Genomic DNA, 18,706 nt, shown 5'->3' with positions numbered 1-18,706 from the left:
GACCTGGGGGCGAGCTGGAGGATGAGGTGGATGGCGTTTACTAGCAACACCGTGACTGGTGCTCTTGATGAAACTTTAACGATGCCCCCTGGGCGGAAACCAAAACGGTCTGTACTTACCGCGGTGCCTGAGCAACTTTGGCTGATGCCGGTGGAGCAGTCATATGCAGCTATAGAGGAGTTTGGCTCTGGTTCACCCCTCGGCCGGCACCTACCCAGCAGGACATCGGACATAGTTTTCCTCGCTTCCCGTTGCATTTTCCTACCTGCATGCCCTTTCCCCGTTTACCATTGCCCCTCTACCTCTTAACTCCACATGAGACGTGTTCTTGCGCTAATAATTCTCACATTATTGTGTAATCTCATGTTTTTTTTTTCTTGTCTAGACTTTTCTATGTAATTATGTAACCTGTAACTCACTGATCCTCATGTAAAGCGCTCTGATACCTCCGGGTCTAGTCAGCGCTATAAAAAAAACTTTGCAAATAAAATAAATAAATAAAACAACTCTGCACCAGTCGACCCTGGGCCTTGGAGAAGACCAAAGGTGTCTCAGAGCATCGCAATGCCTGAGCCCACTTGCTGGTACAGCCAAACTGGCTTCCTAGTCAGAGCCTGCAGCCTGTATTACAGTGACCGATCCCCACTGAAAAACATTGGGCTAACGACGCTGATTTGTACCCTACACCCGGCCGCTCTCATGCCGCTGGTGAGGTATTGCTGGTGCTGCTTTGGTCCTTGGCCACCACATGCCTTAACTACTGGAGATTGGTCCTGTAAGTTGATGCACTGTACCGGTTTGCAAAACCTTTTCTTCCTTCTACAGTAAGACATAGCAGAACTCAGAAATGGTTTTGTGTCTTTTTACCTTTAAAAGAACTTGCATTCAAAAACATACTTACCTGAACGATTTTTCTCTGATGCCTAACCATTTATATAGGTACTTGTATGGTTTTTAATTGATGTTGCTCTCCTCCTTGAGTTGTGTGTGTCATTTATTGATCGTTGTGTGCATCTGGAAATGTCTTGCACTCCTCTGTGTTGAGCCTAAGGCTGCTCGACCACACTAACTTTTTGTTAGTTTTGACATTTACACCTCCTGCTCAGCCAGTGTGTTTGTGCTGTGTGCTGCATGGAATGTTGGAGTGATGATGTGCTTCGGGATGTTGGGAGCCTGTGAGGTGAAGTGGAGTAGAGAATGGGCTGAGCAGCAGGCAGGCTGCTCCTGGTTGGGCTGCTCTACAGAACCTGTAACTAACTACAATAAAACATCTTGAACTACATCCTTCCTGCGTGGACTTTGTTACTACATTATTTTGGCTACTAGTTGGTGACTACCTACGTGCTACAAGCGGATCTCAGGGACCTGGCGAACAAAAGAGGACCTGAAGATGAAGTTTCCTACAGAGTCTACAGATGCTGGCAACGTAACGTACATTACAAATAGGAGGTATCCACAGAAAACCAAAAGCGAGAAACCAAGATGTTCTTCACAGTACAACAAAGACGACAAGAAGATAGCAAGATGTTCCCGTCGGAATAAAGAAGACATCAACAAGAAACCGGTTAAAAAGATGCGCAACGCATGGCAGCCTCACCGGTATCTTTCCATCAGACAGCCCCAATCGAAGTCTCCTGCGCTCACTGTAATTTTTTTCACGAACTTTGGATTTACCATTGCAGTCTGAACTACGCTTTCAACGACTTTCAGACAGCTGTTTATCTCAGCATTATTTTAAAACGGTGGTAAGAAGATGTTGTTGTGAAAGGACTGCCTCCATATTACATTGAGCTCGTCATGAGTGTTATTCTGGGTCTGTCTGGGAACTTTGCGGCTTACACTGTGCATTGCGCCCGCTACATTGTGTGATCCTGAGCACATTCTGCCTTAATTCCTTTGGAATTGTACTAGAAGTGGCTCCAATGTCTGGTCACGTCGTGTTTCTGTGGTGGGGACGGTCTTCACAGGTCAGGAGTTTAATCTTTCTCCACACACTTCGTCTTGATTGACTTTGCGTTTGTGCTTGTATCTCTGTCTTGGTGCCAATGGACAGACAGCACTGTTTGCTGTGGGTTTCTCTAAAACTGTGGTGAGTTGTATTTCCCCTCATCATTTGTTGCGTACTGCCGGCACAGCGGCAGTTTCCAACTGTCATTTTTAGGTTTAAACTGATCTTGCGCTTCACCTAGAGGATCTGCGGTGACATCGTGATCTTCATCCTCGTCAGATTTGCCTGCGTGACACTGCTTGGCACACAAGGGCACCGGGAACCAACCTGCACAGCGCGTCATGTGTGCCGCCATCTTGTGGTTGGTGACCGCTCCCATCCACTTGCTCTTGGATTCACTCGTCTTCTTTGCCCTACAGTGCAGCGCTGTGTTCGAGCTGCATCCTTTCTTCACCCTTGGATCTAGTCAACGATTGTCTGTCTTCGTTGTCATCGCTTTGGAATGCTGGCACTTCCCAGGTGCAGTGATTGTTTCTTTAACAGATGGGTGGAGAATATTGGGAGTGCATCTTGTGGCTGTGTTTTCTCGGACCCACTTTGGTCTCGCTGTGTACTGCCTCTGCTTGGCTTTTTTGGGTGCCACAGTGCACATTGGTCTTCTCGGGGCTGCCAGTCCATGGGCGAGTTCCATCTGCAGAGCTTGTTTAATTACTAACTCCAATGGGTGTCACAGGACTACGGTAACACGCACACCTCTTAACTTTAAATGTTTACAAACGTTAAGGTCATGGTGTTTATCTATGCTTATTGTATGCTTGGCTATGATTACGAAACATTCATTCAAGTTTTGGCTTTTTGTACTTTTCTTGATCTTTCTCTACACATATCCTGCATGGGATTGTTTGGTGGGTTTCGTGGGCTCATCACTTTACGTTCATGGACTCTGGGTACACACCTTCAGGGGTTCATTGTTCCTTTCACATGTGTACACCTCAAGTTTTTCTTCTCTACGTAGGAATAGCAATGGGTTTAGTCTTATTTGCCTCGTGTATATTTGCCCACATGGGCTACTTACTGTTACTACCCTCACACAGGTTATTGTTGTATGGGTGTTAGTTCCATTCACAGCAGCTTACCATCCCTATTTCTGGGAATATGATATGTTATGTTAATAGCATTTATTACGCGCACAGCTGCCCCAGCTAAGGGGCGTCCTGGCGCGCGACAAGGTACAACACAACCAACACAAGACCACAAGAAAGAAACAGATTTAAAACAAGAACGTTTTTAGAGATTTCCGGAATAACAAAAGATCGTTAATTGTACGGAGCTGAAGCGGGAGCGAATTCCATAACACTGCAGCCTTCGCCCGAAAAGAGCGCCCACCAGCTCGGCAAAGCCTGAACCTCGGGACTACTGCTAGCGCCTGCTCCGAAGATCTTAATGCACGAGTTGGTACATAACCGGAAATCAGATTGGAGAGAATCTGGGGAGCAGATCCTTTCAAAATTTTAAAAAACAAACATAAAACTTTAAAATGAATTCGCGACTTAATCGGCAGCCAATGCAATGCTCGAAGAGTGCTGGAGGCCGTGCAAGACCTAGGCAAGCCGACAATTGCTCTAGCAGCGGCATTTTGAACGCGTTGAAGCCGAACAATTTCTGCCTGATTGCTCCCTAACAGGAGCGAACTGGCATAGTCCAGGCAAGATAAAACTGTTGCCTGAAATACCATCTGCCTGGTAGAGGGATCAAAAAACTTAAGGACAGGCCTTAAGCCCCGAAGGACACCAAAGCAGCACGCCGCGGTTTTCTTGGTGTGCCCCACAAAGCTGAGAGTAGAATCCAGCCACACTCCCAGATTTCTCAACTCCATAACTGGAGTTGGAGCCACACCAAGTTCCGGCGGCCACCATCTGTCACCCCAGAGATCCCTACCCTTCCCGACGATCATGACCTCGGTCTTCTTTGCGTTAAGCTGGAGACAGTTGGCAGTCATCCAGCTTGCCACCTCCCTTAGCCCGTTCTGGAACTTGGGGGCATCCACATCGGTATCCCCACTGATGGTAACCGCCAGCTGAGTGTCGTCAGCAAATGAGACCATATACATGCCCCATTGCTTGACGACATCAGCCAGCGGTCTCACATAGAGATTGAATAAAGTGGGACTCAGTGAGGAACCTTGCGGGACTCCCAAGTCCAGAGGATGGAATTTGGACTGATAGGGGGGGAATGGCAACGCAGAAGGACCGGTCCACGAGAAAGGAGCGGAACCACTGAAGGGCAAGCCCTGTGACGCCAACCTCTTCCAGGCGGTGCAGAAGAATATGGTGCGAGACCGTGTCGAAGGCGGCGCTCAGATCTAATAATACTAGCGCCGCCGTCTGTCCCTGATCTAGCACTGACCGGAGATGTTCAACCATGGCGAGAAGGGCAGTCTCCGTGCTATGCCCAGCTCGGAACCCGTGCTGGGTCTCGTCCAGAATGTTAGCTTGAGTAAGATAGTCAGTAAGTGCCTGATTGACATGGGCTTCCATCAGTTTGGCCGGCCATGGGAGCAAGGAAATGGGCCGATAGTTCTCCGGTCCTAAAGCGTCCAAGTTTGGCTTCTTCAGAATAGGAGAAACCACAGCACACTTCCATTTGGATGGAACCGTGCCCGTAGCCAATGAAGTATTAATCAAGGAACAAACCGTAGAACAACCCACAAAAGACTGGTTCCTAAACAGGGCAGGACATACCGGATCCAAAGGCGAACCAGATTTGACCTTCTGAGCCAAAATATCGAAAGCCTCGGATGAAAGTTGCGGAAAAGATGCCAGCATGGAACAGGCAGGAGCAGTCACCGCGGTCTTCTGAGAGGGCCCAGTACCAGGAAAGGCACGGTAGATGTTCTGCACTTTTTCCAGAAAAAAAAGAAGCTAAGGCTTCACAGTGCGAAGTAGAGGCCGTAACTGTAGAAATGGAGCGCTTAGACAGCAGATCCTTAAGAGCTTTAAAGATAGTCTTGGATGGATTAGGGCTATTACGAAATTCCAGAGAGTAGAACATCGCGCGAGCCCTACAAATGGCACGGTGGTAGATTTTAATAGAGGCCAAGTACATCGCTTTCTTCGCCGTATCGTAGGATCTCCGCCATTCTCTCTCGGCACGTCTGCAATTCCCTTTCAGTGCACGTAGCGCACTGTCATACCAGGGGTTAGACTTTCTAGGACTGATCTTACTAGTCCGAATGGGAATCAAAAAGTCCAGCGCCCTGGTAATCCAATTACAGAACTGATCATAGCCCAATTCAACATCACTCGAAAGTTCGAGCGGATCAGCAGTTAGAGCGAGATGGAGATCCTCTAACCTAAGCTTGCCCCAATGTCTTCTAGGGATAGATCGAGCTAAAGGAGTTGGAATAGTATCAGGTAGAGGAACCTGAATATCCACTAGAAAATGATCCGTCCATCCGAGGGGCGACACGGAGCGTATTGAAGCTTCCGTTAGATTTGTAAAAAAAAGGGTCCAATATATGCCCTCCAGAGTGAGTTGGTTGGGAGACTCTTTGGGAGAGTTGAAGGGCCTCAAGGTCCGCAAGAAAATTACATACAGCCGGGGTCCTCTGGTTATCAAAATGGAGATTCAGATCTCCAAGTATGGAGAAATTAGCGCACCCAATTGCCAGAGCACTGACGGCGTCAGGGAAAGCCTCCCTAAATGCGGCATCATTACCTGGGGGGCGGTAGACCACCAGCCCCGAGATTGAATACTGGGGATTAATCCCAATCTTAAAAGATGCACTCTCCCACCCAGCAATGTGCACGGCATTCCAAATGCAGGAAAAATTAGATTTCACTGCGAGTGCGATACCCCCCCCCCTCTAGTAGGGCGATTAAGGGTAAAGGTGGAGTATTCCGATGGAAAGGCAAGATTGATTATTGCTGCATCGTCCTCCTGCAGCCAGGTCATGGGTTCAGACCCATTTACAGTAGCTAACCTCCCTTTCGTCTCGGGGTAGGTCATGGGTTTCAGTCCCATCTTCTCTTACACTGTTACCCTCACACAGCGTGTGTCTTATGGGTTTTAGTCCCATTACTACATTGCTTAGTATGTGACCTCCACACAGAGGTTGTCCTTACACGGGCTATCGTTTCATGGGTCTTAGTCCCATTCACAGTAGTTCCTTACCCCTTAGCCTTGGGGTGGGGGTGGGGGGGGGGGGGGGGGGCTCGGTCATGGGCTTATGTCCCATCTCCTCGTACACTGTTACCCATTTCACAGGGTGGGTCTCATGGGTTTTAGTCCCATTTGCTATTATTATCTCGCGAGGTTATTCTTATTTGATGTTACATTGTCTATTTGAAAATGCAACGTTATGCTTATATCTTATTTCATTGTCAATTTGAAAATGGGGAAAAATGAATTATACTCTTTGTATTTTATTCTCTCCTTCTCGGTTTTCTCGCCTATTCAGTTCTCCTCGGAACATGGACTGTCATGTTGTTCTTCACTTTGTCCTCGGCCTTTTCCTCCTTCTAGTTTCATTCTATTTCTTGCTTGTTTAGGAGGAGATCCGTCCTTCTCTTCTCTATGTGTCTGGGTGTAAGGCTGGTGTTTAATTCGTGTCGTGCCTTGTCCTTCCCTCCTTTCATGCCTGTCTGGCCAGTAGGTGTGTTTTGGGGGTAGTCATTGGTGCATCTATGTCTACGTGCCATCTTGTTGTTTCTTGCACATTATTACTGTTTTTTTCTCTCCTGGAATTCCTTGTTGGAGAGGATGGGCTATTTCTATGTGCGTTTATTTACCCATTGATTCCTCTTCGTTTTCTTCCACCTATCTCTTCACTTTTTCATATTTGTTCTTTTCTATTACATTTATTCTTTTACATTAGTGTTACTCTTATTTATTCCTTACTTGGGTTCTTATTGTTATATCTTATTTAAGGTCCTAGACTTATGCTTATGTTGGAAAGGGTATTCGTAGTATCCTGCCTTTGTTAATGTTTTGCCATTTACACCGCCTGCTCAGTCAGTGTGTTAATGCTGTGTGCTGCATGGAATGTTTGAGTGATGATGTGCTTCGGAATGTTGAGAGCCTGTGAGGTGAAGTGGAGTTGAGAATGGGGTGAGCAGCAGGCAGGCTCCCTGCTCCTGGTGGAGCTGCTCTACAGAACCTGTAACTTACTACAATAAAACATCTTTAATTACATCCTTCCTGCGTGGACTTCGTTACTACACAGAGTAAGCCTCTGTCCACTCATAAGGGAACCCCTGGACTCTTTATATGGTAGATCAGATTCTTGATGTATCACATAAACAGCCAGATTCTTACAACTAGACACCCAGGGGAATTTAGGATGGGGTCACTTGTGTGGCTCTCACTAGTCTCCGTTACCCAAAATCACATGAAAACCTCAAAATTTGTCTAAACAAAAACAAATTTTCCTCACATTTCTGTGATGGAAAGTTCCGTAATCTGCGAGGACCCAGAAACATCTTTCACCCAGCATTTCCACCCCCATACCCCCCAGTCCACAAATAAAAATGGTGCCTCACTTGTGTAGGTAGGCTTAGTGCCTGCAACAGGAAACTTATTGTGGAGACATTAAAATGATCTATCACAAATTGACCTGGTTTTGCAAGGGAGTAATCTGCATTTTTGGTCTAGGGCTCGGCGGCCATCAAGGGAAACCTACCAACCCCAGACATTTCTGAAAGCTTGATACCCGGAGGAGTTCAGGGAGGTGTGGCTTGCGTGGATCAAACATTTTCTTACCCAGAATCCCCTGCAAACCTCAAATTTAGCTAAAAAAAAAAAAAAAAAAAAAAGCGCATTTTATTTACATTTCTGTGTGGGAAAGTTGTGGGATTACCGGGTGGCACAAATGTACTACCACCCAGTGTTCACCCAGGTCTCCCGATAAAAATGCTACCTCATTTGTGTGGTTGAGCCAAGTGCATGAGACAGGGAAGGGCCCGAAATGTATTGTGGCAGCATCAAGGTTATCGGTCACAAAACGACCTGGTTTTGCAAGTGGGTCACCTGCATTTTTGGTCCCAAGCTCAGCGGCCATCTAGGGAAACCTACCAAATCAAGACATTTCTGAAAACTAGACACCCAGGGGAGTCCATGGAGGTGTGGCTTGCATGGATCTCCCAATGTTTTCTTACCAAGAAACCCCTGCCAACCTTGAATTTAGCTAAAAAGAAAATCATGCTTTCCTCACATTTCCGTGTGGAAAAGTTGTGGGATTACATGGCCAGCTCAAGTTTACTACCATCCAGTGTTCCCCTTGGTCTCTCGATACAAAATTATCCTCTAGAAACCTCCACCTCCGCCTCCCCCCCCCCCCCCCCCCCCCCCCAAACAATTCACAGGGCAGCCATTAGAGTCTGAGCACTCTGGACACATACCAACAAGACTAGTACTTTCAATAGGGGCACATCGTCCGCCCCGATGATCATTTCATTACCCCAATATTTTGGCCCATTTTTTGGGACACAACTGCTCTCAGACCACTCTCTCTGCCAGCATGCACCAATCCATGTCTCGATTCCAATCACAGAGTTGTGGCGCAAGTCCCCCCCCTCCACGCATACGGGTAAGGTCAGTTGCCTCCCAGACAGTCAAGAGGCACCACTTTACAGAGGCCTTTATGTTGCTCCCACAAACATTGTTTAGACAAACAACCACTGACTCCCAATAGTGCTGGATTATCAGGCAGCTCCATATCATGTGGAAAAACTTGCCCACTTGGCTGCAGTTCCCAAGGCACAGTGCAGTCATTGCCATGCCCATCTTCACCATAGTAGTGCATGCATATTAGCATCTGTGTAGGATTTTTCGCTGCACTAGGCCGAACCTAGACCTTCTAGTTACCTCCTACTGGGATGCCAAGGTATCAGGCCACTCGTCGTCCTCCAGGCCTTCAAGGTCTAGGTCCCAATGTTCCCATAGCTAGGCTAGTGTGTTAGGTGAGTTATTAATCAGTTTACGATAATTAAGGGAGATTGCCTTTTGGGCATGTGATCATCTCATCTATCCTCGATCAGTAAGGATTCGGGGCTCCTCTCCCTTTGGCAGGACCTTTCACAATGCGTGACGTATTTGCAAGTATCAGTAGGTTTAAGTGTGTTCCAGTTGATACTCTAATTGTAGGTCTGCGAACTGAATGACTCCTCCACGTCCCAGTAAGTTTGAGAATATGAGCTACACAAGATCTCTATTAAGCTCTGGTTATTCCATATGTTGAGCAAAGAACTTTTAAACTTTGACATGCTTCACAGCTATCTTTTCACAATGAACTCCCAGTCATGAGTTGGCACAGTGAGCCTGGCAGAAGTAGCATTTCTCAAAAGACATTGCTTTGTGGTTTGGTGGAAAGGGTCTTCAAAAGAAAACTCTTTGAATGAGGTATTGAAACTTGGAACCCAGTGCACAAGTCATGAGAAAGATTTTCAGGTCGCTCATCGCTGAAACACAAAGAAGCATGGTTAAACTCAAAACGTAGGTGGGTGGATATTGTGTGGGTCACTGGAGAAAGACAGGTGTTTACCTGAACCTAAGTTTGTCCTTGTCCTCACAGATGTACGACAAGGATCTCCTACACCTGTGTTGTTCATTTGGCAGGGCAATAACTGAAGGTATAGTGGCTACAAATCTAAGACAGAGGCTTCAGCAAGTTAACGGGGCACATAATGCTAGACCGAGTACATTCCACAGGGTCTTTAATTTGATGAATTTGGATTCTAGATGCCAACAAATTGGCTGAAAAATGGGACAGACATGCTGTCCACTCCGGAGAAACATTGTCAAGGACTTCTAGAAAGCAAGAAGACCAGGATTGAGGGATATCTTGTAATAAAACTTGGATGAGTCTAGCCAGTCAACAAAGGAGCTTTTAATGACGCACGGTTTTTCACGTACACCTTAAAGTACCAATATATCACTACTGACTGAGTTCCTTGCAGAGGACATATGCTCACTTGAGAGGGCTTGAAAAGGATGGTGAAATCAAAAGGCAGCGAGAGGTTAAAATAAAGAGGATAAGGGTGTTAGCAACACTAAAGTGGGAACTCAGTAGATGCCCTCTGCACTGCAGATGTCCCAGCAACTAAAATGGGATAACTGCTAATTTGTTTCCAACAAGAGTTTTCAAGTTAAAGCCCTTTAAGTTTGGTGTCCCCCCACCCCCCTAGGAAGTCACTTTAAAATCAAAGTCTACCACATTCCAAGCCATTGCTTTGCTAGGTTAAAAATGTGTGATCAGTTAGAACTATAATTGGTATCCCAGACCTCCGTCTGTTGCCCTATTTACTGATGACCAGGCAGTGGAATTTGCCATTCAGAAATTCTCTTTTGAGTCTCTGGTTTATAGAGTTCTTATATTTGATTCAAGAGCAACTGAACCTACAAGAAAGGGTACACTTTCATAGAATCCTTGAACCATTTCAAACAATGACTTGGGTAAAATAATTAAAGGGTGAAGGGCTTGTTGTAGTACAAACTCAGTTAGTAACACCCCCCCACCTTGATTTTCCACCGCGCAATGTGAATATCTCCTTTTAAGATGGACTTTCCTTTCCCAACTTCCATTCTCCTTCCTGACATTCTACTGATGGCTGTGTCCAAACCTGCCTTGCGTGACACCTTCTGCCACTTCTTCCTTCGAGACTTCAAGATCAGTTACGACCTCCAAGACTGCAGTGCCACAAACCTGATCCTTCCCTCTCTTGCTTCTTTGACCTCCACCACTGCATCTTGGAAACATACCGATGCAGCCACCAACACCCTGGATGTGATCTCCACCTCATCAAGCTTTTAGTGCTCATCAGCCTTACGAACCTCTCTGGACTGACTACTAGGCTGCATCCTTTTACATTTAGACACCTTCTATAGAAGCATTAATCACTAATAATGGCACTGTCAGCCGCCCCACTGGGGTACTCAGAAATTCGATTGGGGTATATACCCCCTTTAAAATACACATTTTAAAAAAGAATGGATATTAATAGCTGGCAATGAGTTTCCAGGATTTCTGTAAATAACCAATACTATATGGTCTCTAGTCCTAATAGGTAGGTTTGCTACTTTCTCAGGCAGTAAGGCTTGCTCTCAGATCTCTTCACTTGGTCTACCTATAAATCTAAAAAAAAAAAAAGCATACCAGGTCTCCAATCAATTTAATGGTATATCTGTTGTAAATAACCCTCAAAGCAGAATCTGGCGGATGAACACAACAAGAAAATTCCTCCACTTCTAATATTAGAGATCCAAAAAGATATCTTTATAAAAAAGAAATTGTGCTCACCTGATAGGCATTAAGAAATGTATAGAAACAGATAGATGGCAAACAGTCGGGACCCAGACGTACACGCTTGGTAGCTTCTTTCATGTTCATTATTTTGTCCAGTTTATCTGAATCTTTCAGCTCTGGAAGTGGAATCCTAAACCCAAAAAAATGAGGAATTCAATAACCATTCACATTCCACAAACTCAAAGAAGTAACGTCAAAAATCTGATAGGATACTTAAATGCCAATTTGGTGCTATGAAAGCTACTACTGATTTGAAAATATTTAACAACTCTGGGAGGAAGTTTGGAGGTGAACATGGGTTTGATGGAGCAGACATGAAGTTAGGTGCTCTAGGCACTACGATACATTGGTGAAACATGTGGCATCGTCCATTCCAGGGGCACTGTAGCCACAGAAGAGCGGGGAGCAGTTGGAGAACTGAAGGGGGTTTGGAGGATTGTTTCCCATAGATCTGGTGCTGCCAGTAAGTGGGATATTTGCTCACTTTACTGCACTGTTTTGGAATTTTCAAGATTGATGCATTGGGAGTTTGAGAAACAATAGACACCAAGCTGGATAGATGGCTGAGAGCCTCATGGATGAAAATTCAGTGTATACACGGAACAGTTCAACACGGCCGGCACATGGCCGGCACTTGGGAGTTTATTTCAAGACACTTGGTTGGTTTGCCAGCCAGGGGCAGCCCCCGGATGCTTTGAACTGGAGGTCATCACATTAAGTAGGAGTGGAATGCATATGTTGGCCTATAGCAGCAGTCTTCAAACTGGCGGGCCTTATGTAATCCGGGGGTGGCTCTGGCCAAATGAAGCATTATGCGGATAACAGTTCTTTGTTTTAAGCAGGAAACCAATGAGCATCAGTAAGCCCTCTAAAATGGCCCACCATCATTAACATTTTATCATTTCTATCATAGCTGGGAGTATGTGTTGAAGGAGAAAGGACTCCAAATATTCGGCAAAACTCCCATCCCCATTTCTAATAATCACACTGTGGATACTTTTACATGTTAGGAAAGCCTACCTGACCAGCATAGTATGTTTGACATTCATGTATTTGGTTGCATTTTTAAAACGGTAACAGAATTTAGCTCCAATGTTTAAACGTGCCTTGTGTTTAAATAGGCCAAAACATATTTAAACATGGGCAATTTAACAGAATAATAGTGAAAAAGTCTGAGGGGGGGTGGGGCGATGAGTTGATTGTTTTCACTGGGGAGGTGAGCAGCATTAAAAAGGTGGAAGACCACTGGGCTAAAGGAATCCTATCCAGCCAAATGGTAGAGAGGACAGAGAGGGAATAAAGGAGCCTGGTAGACATTATGCTATAAGGAATATGCTACTTGCCAGTATGCATCTGTTCTTGGCATGTAGCGCTGTAGATTTGTATACTTATACATAGATCGCCATCTGGTGTTGAGCTCGGATGTTTGCACTTTGTTTTTGTCTTGGAAGAAGTCTTTGTAGTCATGAGATAGGTGACTTCTCCTTAGGACGATAGTGCGCATGGGCACAGACTCCATCTCCAGATCGTTTTGCCATGGAGGGTTATGATGGAGTTAGTAAGAAGTAGAAAAGGATGTCCATGTGTAATGTATCTAAGTAAGATAATACTGGAACAGATAGAGGTATCCGGGGAGGCGGGTGGGCGTATACAAATCTACAGCTCTACATGCCAAGAACAGATGCATACTGGTAAGTTGCATTTTCTGTTCGAGGCATATGAGCTGTAGATCGTATACTTATGCATAGACTACACAGCAGTTGCCTCCTTAGCGGGGGCTACCTGCATCTGTTGCAATGGTTTGAAAAAGAGTTCTTAATACAGCCTGGTCCACACTAGCTTGTTGTTTTGCCTGCACGTCTACACAATAGTGTTTTGTGAAGGTGTGTGGAGTAGACCAATTTGCTGCTTTGCAGATGTCATCTAGAGGAATGCTCCCTAAGAATGCCAGAGATGCCCCTAGTTTACGTGTGGAGTGAGCCCTAGGGGGGAATGGTTAAGGTGCGTTTGGCTTTAGCATAGCATATTTGGATGCATTTAACAATCCACCTTGCAATCCCTGTTTCTGAGATAGGATTGACCTTATGAGGTGGGGAGAAAGCCACAAAAAGTTGTTTAGTCTTTCAAAAGGACTTTGTTCTTTCAATGTAGTAAAGTATAGCTCTTTTCACGTCTAGCGTGTGAAGAGCTCGTTCTGCTCCTGAGTCTGGTAGAGGGAAAAACACTGGGAGATCTACAGACTGGTTAAGGTGAAAAGCAGACACAACTTTAGGTAGAAATTTTGGGTTAGTCCTAAGCACCACTTTGTTGTGATAAATTAGCAGAAATTGTTCTTGTATGGTCAATGCCTGGAGTTCACCGACTCTTCTTAGAGGTGATCGCAATTAGGAAAGCTACTTTCCAGGTGAGAAACTGTATTTCACATTTATGCATAGGTTCAAATTGGGGACCCACGAGTCTGGTAAGGACCACATTTAAGTTCCATACTGGAGAGGGTGGAACTCTAGGTGGAATTATTCTTTTAAGTCCTTCTATAAAAGCTTCGATAGCTGGTACTCTAAACAAAGACAAGTGTTGTCTGTTTTGGAGATAGGCTGATATTGCAGCGAGATGTAGTCTAATGGATGACTATGCTAGGTTACATTGTTGTAGATGCAAAAGGTAACAGATGATGTTTTGAATAGAAGCATCTAGTGCATTGATTTGGGTATTTGTACAGTAAATTACACATCTTTTCCACTTTGCGGCATAACAAGCTCTAGTGGTAGGATGTCTAGCCACTTTAATGATGTTCATGCAGTCTGGTGGGAGATTGAGGTAGCCAAACTAAGATTTCAGGTGCCAGATCGCAAGGTTGAGTTGACTGGGATTTGGATGCCTTATCTCTCCATGGTTATGAGTGAGAAGCTTGGGTGAAAGGGCATAACTTTTGATGAGGAACTACTGATAGTTCCAAGAGGGTTGTGAACCATGGCTGTCGAGCCCATGTTGGAGCAATTAGGATCATTGTGAGTGAATGTTGTTTAAGCTTCCGAACCACTAGCGGAATGAGTGGGAGAGGCGGAAAAGCGTAAGCAAATTTGCCTGACCAGTTCATTCATAGCGTATTGCCTTGGACAATGGGTGTGGATATCTGGATGCGAAGCTTGGGCATTTTGCGTTTTGGTGTGTGGCGAACAGGTCTATTTCTGGGTGGCCCCACATTTGAAAGAATGGAAACAGGACTGGAGGATGAAGTTACCATTCGTGGATCTGTCTTGGACGACTGAGCAGATCTGCAATTTGATTTTGTACTCCTGGGAGGTGTTCTGCAAGGAGGTATATGTTTTGCGGAAAGGCCCATCTCCATATGCTTTGAGCTAGGTGTGAAAGCTGCAGAGAGCGTGTACCCCCCCCCCCCCCGGTTTTGTATGTATTACATTGCTGTCATGTCTGTACGGACCAGGACAGCTTTGCCTTCGAGGTGAAGTTGAAAAGACTAACGCAAGGGAGATGGCTAACACCTCCAGGTAATTTATGTGGAATAGTTTTTGCTGAGAGGTCCATATGCCCTGAATTGTATGATTTTGAAGATGAGCTCCCCAGCCGGTGAGCGATGCGTCTGCTGTTAGCACTATCTGTGGAACCGGTTTGTTGTTAGCTGGCCTTGAGCTGTAAGGGACGCATTTAGGGTCTTGCATAAGGGACTATGAGAATGCAGGAGGCCATCTTTCCGATTAGCTGCATGAACACTCGAGCTATTAGGGAGTGTTGAGGTTGAAATTTTGCTATGAGAGCTTTTATGGTGCTTATCCTGACTGGGTTGGGGTATGCTAGAGCTTTTGAAGTGTCTATCGTAGCCCTTAGAATGGTTGTATGCTATACGGTTGGAGGTGGGATTTGGTGAGGTTTACCGTGAATCCCAAGTCGTGAAGCAGTTGGATTGTTTTGTGTGTGTGTGTTGCACACAGCTGCTGTGCGACTTGGCTTTTATGAGCCAGTCGTCCAGATAAGGGAAGACATGAATGTGCTGTCGTCGCAAGTGGGCCGCAACTACTGCGAGACACTTGGTGAAGACTCTGGGTGCTGTAGTCACCCTGAATGGGAGGACTTTAAATTGGTAGTGTTGAAAGTCTACCACGAACCAGAGATATTTCCTGTGAGCAGGGTGAATGGGAATGTGAAAGTAGGCGTCCTTTAAATCCGGAGTGGAGAGAAAGTTGCCCTGTTGAAGCAGTGGGAGCACCTTTTGGAGAGTGACCATGTGGAAGTGATCCGATTGAATGTAAAGGTTTAGGGGTCTGAGTTCCAATATGGGCCTGAGAGAGACGTCCTTTTTTGGTATTAGGAAATAGAGAGAGTAAACCCCTGTGCATTGATGAGGCAAGGGGACTGGTTCGATTGCATGTTTTTGTAATAGAGAGATAACCTCTTGTTTGAGAAGTGCAAGACGTTCTGAGAAAATTGGACGTTGTCTGGGAGGCAGATTTGGGGTAGTAGAGGTGAGTTCCAGGCAATAACCATACTAGATAATTTGTCTTACCCACTTGTCTGTTGTGATTGAATTCCAGACAGGTAGGAACTGTGAGATGTCCCCCGAGTAGTGGGATGATCGGGTAGAAGTCACTGTTTGGTGGTAGGGGAGTTGCGGTTATTGTTACCGCGACCTCTTCCCCTACCATTGTTGCCTCTGTAGCCTCCGCGAAAGTGTTCTTTGGAGGACGTTTGAGTGGGCTTTTATAAGAAGAAGAGGGATGTTCTGAGCCAACGGTTTTGGAGCCACCCCTTTAGAAGGAGCGGCAAAAAGAACCTCTAGGGGAAGGCAATAGCAAGGCCTCCATGGACTTGGTGTACGTATCTTTTTTCATTTTTTCTAAAGATGTGTCGACTGAGGGTCCGAAAAGATGCTCTTGATCAAAGGGCTGATTAAGAATTGCAGATTGCACCTCCTGCTTGAATCGGGAGATTCGGAGCCAAACGTGCCTGCGCAACGCAATGCTGGTGTTAATGGGACGAGATGCAGTATCCGCCGCGTCGAGTGCACATTTAATTGAAGTGTTTGTGATCAATTTCCCCTCTTGTATAAGGTCGTTGGCCTTTTGTTTGTACTGGTCAGGAAGGTGTTGCATGAGCTGTTCAAGCTCTTCATAATGAGCCCTGTCGTACCTGGCCAATAAAGCTTGGGCATTGGCAATCCGCCAATGATTCGCGGCCTGTGACGCAATACGTTTACCAGATGTGCCTATTAACTTAGACTCCTTATCAGGAGGGGTGTCGCCAGTACTCCGAGTTTGCCCTCTAGCTTGCATTAGGCACCACAAGAGAATCCAAAGGGACCTGACCTTTAATGTAAACAGGGTCATTGGGGAGCTGCCTTATACTCTTTGTCTATCCTAGTATTGAGAATCCTGGATCAAGCAGGGTCCTTAAAAACTTCTGGGGCATGTTTAAGCATGCCTTTTAACATTGGCAGGGTGTGCGTGGATTTTTGCGAGGGTGCAAAAGTTTCAAGCAAGAAATCTTCCTCTAAGGGATCAGAATGTAATTGTACCCAGTGATATTGGGCAGCCCTATTGATTAGTTGCACAAACACAATATTGTAATCTGGCGGTGATGGCCTAGATGGATAAAGATCCGGGTCATTATGTGGGTCGGGATCTGTGTTGTAGTCATCCCAAGGGTCTACGTTGTGTGGGATGGTATGTGCATCATCATCTTCCCCATCTGGATCTAAATTCCCACACCCATCAGTATGATCGTCATCTTGTGAGACGAGAAAGTATGTTGTGGGGAGTGTGGTGGAGAAATTAAGAGATTTGGATCAGCTGGAGGAGGAGAAGGAGGTGGAGAGGTGTTAGTACTGCTCTCCTTTTGTTTCAAGGGTTTTTCAGATTCTTCTGAAGTGTCCAGTTTCCTCTTTTTTGGAGGCTTGGCGACGACTTTACCAGTCGGTGGGTCAATAAAAATAATTTTTTGTTTTGGATCCGAAAACTCAGGTACAGACTGTGTGAGTAAAACGTCTTTTTTCGGTGCCGAAGATTTTGGGTCCGATTGTTCTTTGGACTGAGTCGGAGCCTTTCTGTGGGGTCTTGGACTCCTTAGGTTTGGTTTTAGGAGTTTGTGGCTCAGAGACTTTTTTCGGCTCCGAAGATTTGTTCGGTTCCAAAGATTTGTCCTTGGTATGTTTCGACGCCGAGGGCTTCTGCGTCGAGGCTGTCTTTGGTGCTGACGAAAAAGGGCGTGGCACATCTTTGGTCTTGTGCTTCGGTGCCGAAGGTGACTTTTCCGCACCGGAATGGGGCTGGCTCGAGCCAGTAGGCTTATTAGGTCTCGCTGGCTATCGCGTAAGCGATCGCTCAGCGAGACTCTAGTAAAGGGGCTCCCAAAAGTGCTCCCAAAAGCAGATTGCATGGCGAGCACGTGCACAATCACGTGCATCGTGCCGCCATGCAATCCGTTTGGCATCCTACTTCAAAGGGTCCGCTCCCCTGCCTGGAGTGCGCTCTCCCGCCAAGCGCGCGCGCCACGCTCCGCCGGGCTTGTCTCGTTTCTTAAAGTCTTCTTAGGCTGTACCCTTCAGTCTGACCACTAAGCCTTTCAACCATTAGAACTGTAGCTCCCAGAGGCACCACTCACTCTGCAGTGTCACTGTCAGTCAGTGTTGTGCAGTTTATTGGGCCATGACGCAGAAGGACTGAGGGATGAGCCCACCTCTCTGCACTTCTTCTGGCTGGGGGGGCCACACTCTAAGGATGAAGTGAGAAACAGGAAAGGGCTTCGAGGCGCTAGCATGAACATTAATGGCTTGGGCGGGACAGATTGAAGCAAAACGATGGACCAGATGGAAGTGACTATATAATGAAAAGACCATTACGGAGGAGTTTGCAACCAGAGGTCTTAACAAGTACAACCTCCACCTCCCCACATCCCCACACCCCACCAGTATCAAGCAATCCGTGATTGGAAAAGTGATTTTTTGTTTTTGCATGTAACACTTTTTATGCACATCATGTACAGCGCATCGTCTGCATGAAATTTGCATGCAAGATATGCCATCATATCGGATCCAGTGTATTAATCATACGATTTCTAAAGTCACACATTGACAACGCAGCGTGCATGCAGCCATGTCACGCTTCCTCCCTCGCAGTTCCCACAAGATGTTTTTCAATTTCAAGAACCCGCAAACCCCAGAAAGTGTGTGAAATGTAGGTATATAATACTAAACTGTTATGCAAGATTTTGCTCCGGTAATAACAATTTCACACATCCCTCATTTGGGGTGGTGCGTGACTGCACCCAATCTATACCTATAAAAACAGGGCCAGGTGGACTTTGCTTGACCATTTTACCCCAATGTGGATATTTTGAATTTGTAATGTTCTGAAGTAAAGCTAGTGTAATCTGCACTCGATTCCTAGTCGCCACACATTTTAAAACAGGAGCAGATCGTGTTTGCTCCAGCTCTAGCCATGGGT

The 18,706-nt window shown here is 45.9% G+C and overlaps 1 protein-coding gene across 1 annotated transcript in view; it reads right to left on the bottom strand.

Moving 5' to 3' along the window:
- TAF5 (TATA-box binding protein associated factor 5) overlaps positions 1–18,706 on the bottom strand; it is a 205,516-nt gene that overhangs the window by 127,748 nt on the left and 59,062 nt on the right. The window contains exon 5 of the mRNA XM_085606681.1: positions 11,244–11,379. Coding sequence (XP_085462807.1) covers positions 11,244–11,379 — 136 coding nt within the window. The remainder of the gene's footprint in view (positions 1–11,243; positions 11,380–18,706) is intronic.

This window comes from Triturus cristatus, chromosome 1_2 (assembly GCF_964204655.1).
Source record: "Triturus cristatus chromosome 1_2, aTriCri1.1, whole genome shotgun sequence".
NCBI classification, from domain to species: Eukaryota; Metazoa; Chordata; class Amphibia; order Caudata; family Salamandridae; genus Triturus; species Triturus cristatus.
The sequence above is the reverse complement of the archived record's forward strand: the minus strand, read 5'-3'. Positions and strand labels throughout refer to the sequence as shown.